Below are 4,245 nucleotides of genomic sequence, written 5' to 3' on the forward strand. Positions count from 1 at the left end.
TTCATGAATCGGAGAGAAACCTTATGACACTTATATTTTTATGGTGTATGAGTTCCTACCTATATGAATTTGTCAAAACCTTAGTCACAAGACATGGATAATGACAAATCTGAACACATATGGACTGAACTTATGCAATTTTAACTTCTTGCCACCTGGCAGTACAGGGCCTGTCATTGCTTCCAAGTTGTTATGCAACCAATTGAGAACTCTAAGAACTCATATGCAAAGCCAACTTTAACTGGAATGGGCACATAATATGTCAACACGATAGGTTGTAAACCTCAAGTCGTGTGCTAGTGAGGAACCTCAGGTTTTATTCTTGATTAGTTCTTGAGACTTTCAAGACCTTTAAACACAATTGGTCTAAGTTGGTCTCTGTTTTATCCAAAACATCACAACTTACCAATTTCAAATGTACAATAGTAGATAACCTTTAACTCTTACATTTGACTAGTGTTAATAAACCTTCTTTAAGATATGTCACTTAAGTTACAATCTTGGAGTATGACTCTAAGAATTGTTTTGGAACGAAGTATGACTCATCTTCTTGATTTGACCACTTCAACAATTCGTAGCTCCTCTTCTTAGCTATCAGAATGCACTTAGAGGATGAACTGTGATAAGGTCTCTTAATCATTAAGATGATCATATAACATGATACTAAAGTACTCTCCCATCTTTTCAGATTTGAGAAACTTTTATCCTTCTGCCTAATTTGATTCTTCTCATTCGTTCTTCCATACATTGAAAATTTTCCAATGTATCAGAATTACACTTAAGCCTGTAAGTATAACCATATTGACTAAACTTTAGTAAATCATGACAAATAGTCTTATTGACTATTTGTGGTGGGCTTGATCACACTACTAGAAAAAAGGCCTTTTACGACGCTCATTGCGCGTCGTAAAAGGCACAGACGACGCGCAAATGCGTGTCAAGGAAGGCCATGTCATAAAGATAGACGACGCGCATATGCGCGTCGTCTAGAGACGACGCGCATTTACGACGCGCATTTACGACGCTCTCTTATGATACGCAATGCGCGTCAAGGAAGGCTGTGTCATAAAGATAGACGACGTGCAAATGCGCGTCATCTAGAGACGACGCGCCCTGATGATACGCAATGGGCGTCAAGGAAGGCCATGTCATAAAGATAGACGACGTGCAAGTGCGCGTCATCTATAGACGACGCGCTTTTATGATACGCAATGCGCGTCAAGGAAGGCCATGTCATAAACAAAGATGACGCTCAAATGCGCGTCGTCTCAATGCGCGTCGTCTAGAGACGATGCGCTCTTATGATACGCAATGCGCGTCAAGGAAGGCCATGTCATAAACAAAGACGACGCTCAAATGCATGTCGTAACCTTACGTCTCTCGTTTTTACTACGCGCCTTTACGACGTTTTTACGACGTGCATTTACAACACACATTTACAACGTGAATACACATAATAAATGACAAATATACCAAAACATTCATTTCATCTAAACGTCAAATATACCAAAACTTTACATATATGTTGAATTACCTAAGTTGTAACTACATGTTACCTTAAGTAACATTACTAAAAGTTAGCAAAAAATTGTACATGTGTCTCAAAAGACTACCTAACATTACACATGTCAAAAGACCATACCTAGCATTAGTGGTTAACCATAACATTGTTTTGCGGATACATTGTCAAAAGACCATACATGTCATCGATAAATGAAGCCTGTAACAAACGTTGACCATTCTTCACGTATCTCATCGATATCAGCAGTTGTGTACTCAGCTTTGCCATCCCCGATCTGTGAAAACATTTGCATATTGTTTTTATTAATAAAAAATAGCATATTAAAATATTCTGTAACAGTAAGGATGCCATAAATTATAGTAATGAAAGTAGAATGCTATATCCTTACATTGTCTTTGACCAACACTTCAATTCCTTCTTCCACTATCTCCTTCATGAACCTTAGCATGTAGTAGCCACATTCGGTAGATCCGGGCTGAACTGGACACTACAAAGTTACATATAAAATGATCATTTCAATTGATCCAAAAAATAAAGTTAAAACTACAATTTCAATAAGGAATTAAGTGCTGACCGTAACATTAACCCAATTTAGTTTAACCCTTTTGTTGGATCCACTTTGTGTAGTGTACAAAACCATTGCCCTATAAAAAAAACATTAACAAATATGCGTTTATTGTACTCACATCAAGTGTTTTGATAATTTATATTACTTACGAATCAACAATTTGCTTCAACTGCATATTGAAATTGCCAGAGCTCAAGGAATCAAGATAATAGCAAGTATCCGATTTCATGTCTAGTACACCCAATACCCAATGTCTTCTACAAAAAACACAAAAAAAAATAAAATGTCAAATAACATAATTGCAGTCATTTTAAAAATAAAATGTCAAATAACAATACCCAGGATTGTAGGGCATAAAGATGATGTCATTGCCCTTTCTTTTAGACAATCGATCTGCTAAACCTCTGCTTGCATCGTCAACATTCTTAGATTTCCCTTTACGCGTACTTGGTGAGATTACTGCCGGGTTCACAAAGCAAATTCCATGGTCTCTTTCTGGGGAGCCATACTTCAATTTGTTAAACAACACCCTGTTATCATACAAACACTAAATTCATTAAACATTTTTTTAAGACACATTGTTATTTAAATTAAATTTCTTGCACTTACATCATATAAGACACAATAACAGCACCTGTCAGCTCATCCATTGTAAGAACTGCTTCAAAATCATCCCAAGTTAAGTACGTGTAACTATCGTACCCAAAAAGATCATTCTCACTCTGCACTCTTATAGAATCAACCTTTGTAACTTGTCCATCAGCCATCATTGCAGTCATTTTCAAAATACTACTGTTCTCAATCCTTATCCTTGTCTTCATCTGTGCTCTGGTCCACCTTCTCTGAACGGTCACATTTTGTTTCTCCTTTTTAATCTTCTTTTCTATCCCAATCAGTACTTCTTCCACATCATTCCCTTCTTCCACATCATTCCCTCCTTCCATATCACATGGTTGTTTTTCTTTCTTATTACTTCCTATTTCTTCTTTTGCAGGTGTTGCATCTTCCTTCACTGGTGTTACATCTTCATTCACTGGTGTTGCAGCTTTCTTCACTGGTGTTGCATGCTTTTTCACAGATTTCGCCACCACTTTTCCCTACAAATGCAATCAAAAATACAAATAGTATTACCAAAAAAATTAAGAAGTCACTCAAATATCAGAAAAATTAAGATAACCAAGGGAAAATATGTTCAAATAGTATTACCAGGTCAGAGCATCGAATAACTAAGTGTCTTGGCCAGCTTAGTATGTGTCCCAGTGCATCTTTGACCTTCACAATGAACTCCTCTTCAAGTGGAAAGGGTACTAAAGCTTCTCCTTGCAAAATTGTTTCAATCATAACTTCAATGTTTTCATCTGTTACATAAACATAAAAAATAATTAAGATTCAGTCTTCTAAAAAATGAAAATATATAAATAATAATAATGCAAATATATTTCAAAATACCCGATGCTTTCATTATGGTTCCTTTAGCAACCACATTTGCAGCAAATTCAACCGCAAGAAGACATGAATTATCCTGCAAAATATAGTATGTTAGTTTGTAGAAAAAGAAAATTATTTAAATATATTTTTCATAATTGTCTTCAAGGACTTACAAGTGATTCATTCTGTGGTTGTTTTTCAAAATCTTCAATGACGCCCCCTATTTGGCAACTTGCAGCTTCAGAAACATTAAGTACACCTCTTTTTAGTTTCTCCAAGTCGTCTTCAAGTTTGTTTATTCGTTTATCCACCCTCTCGTTCTCAATCTCCAAGTAATACTTAACATTCTTGGGTAAATAAAAGTATTGTTGTGGCGTTATAAATCTACCCATCCCTCGTACACGCCCACGTTGTTCGTGAGTACCCAACGCCTCTGTAAGCACATCATGTGTTCCACATGTAACCTCTCCAAAGCTTCCCGATTTCTGAAGCTCATCCTGTAAAAAAATAAAATGGGACAAATGTTAGAAAAATAAAATGGGACAAATGTTATGTTTTTTTATATATTTGGGAATTAATGAAACTTACAATTTTATCAACAATCGTCTTCACATCTGCATCGTATCCTCCTGTCTTCAACTCTCGTGCTTTTTTCCACAGCACTGTCCTATCAATCTCCTCTTCCGTCTTGCCGGTTTCTTGCATCTAAATTATCAAGAATAACAAA

General features: G+C 36.1%; 1 protein-coding gene across 1 annotated transcript; it reads right to left on the bottom strand.

Annotated features, from left to right (window-relative positions):
- Positions 1-1,596: 1,596 nt before the first annotated feature.
- On the bottom strand, positions 1,597-2,342 carry LOC145072031 (uncharacterized). Its single transcript, XM_079018398.1, has 4 exons — positions 2,240-2,342; positions 2,097-2,166; positions 1,911-2,009; positions 1,597-1,796 (listed from the first exon to the last, which is right to left on the bottom strand). Exons 1-4 carry the CDS (start codon positions 2,317-2,319, stop codon positions 1,704-1,706), a joined length of 342 nt encoding a protein of 113 aa, XP_078874524.1. The 5' UTR covers positions 2,320-2,342; the 3' UTR covers positions 1,597-1,703.
- Positions 2,343-4,245: the final 1,903 nt, after the last annotated feature.

The sequence above is a fragment of the Lactuca serriola genome, chromosome 9 (assembly GCF_051521515.1).
Source record: "Lactuca serriola cultivar US96UC23 chromosome 9, Lser_US96UC23_V15, whole genome shotgun sequence".
Classification (NCBI taxonomy): Eukaryota; Viridiplantae; Streptophyta; class Magnoliopsida; order Asterales; family Asteraceae; genus Lactuca; species Lactuca serriola.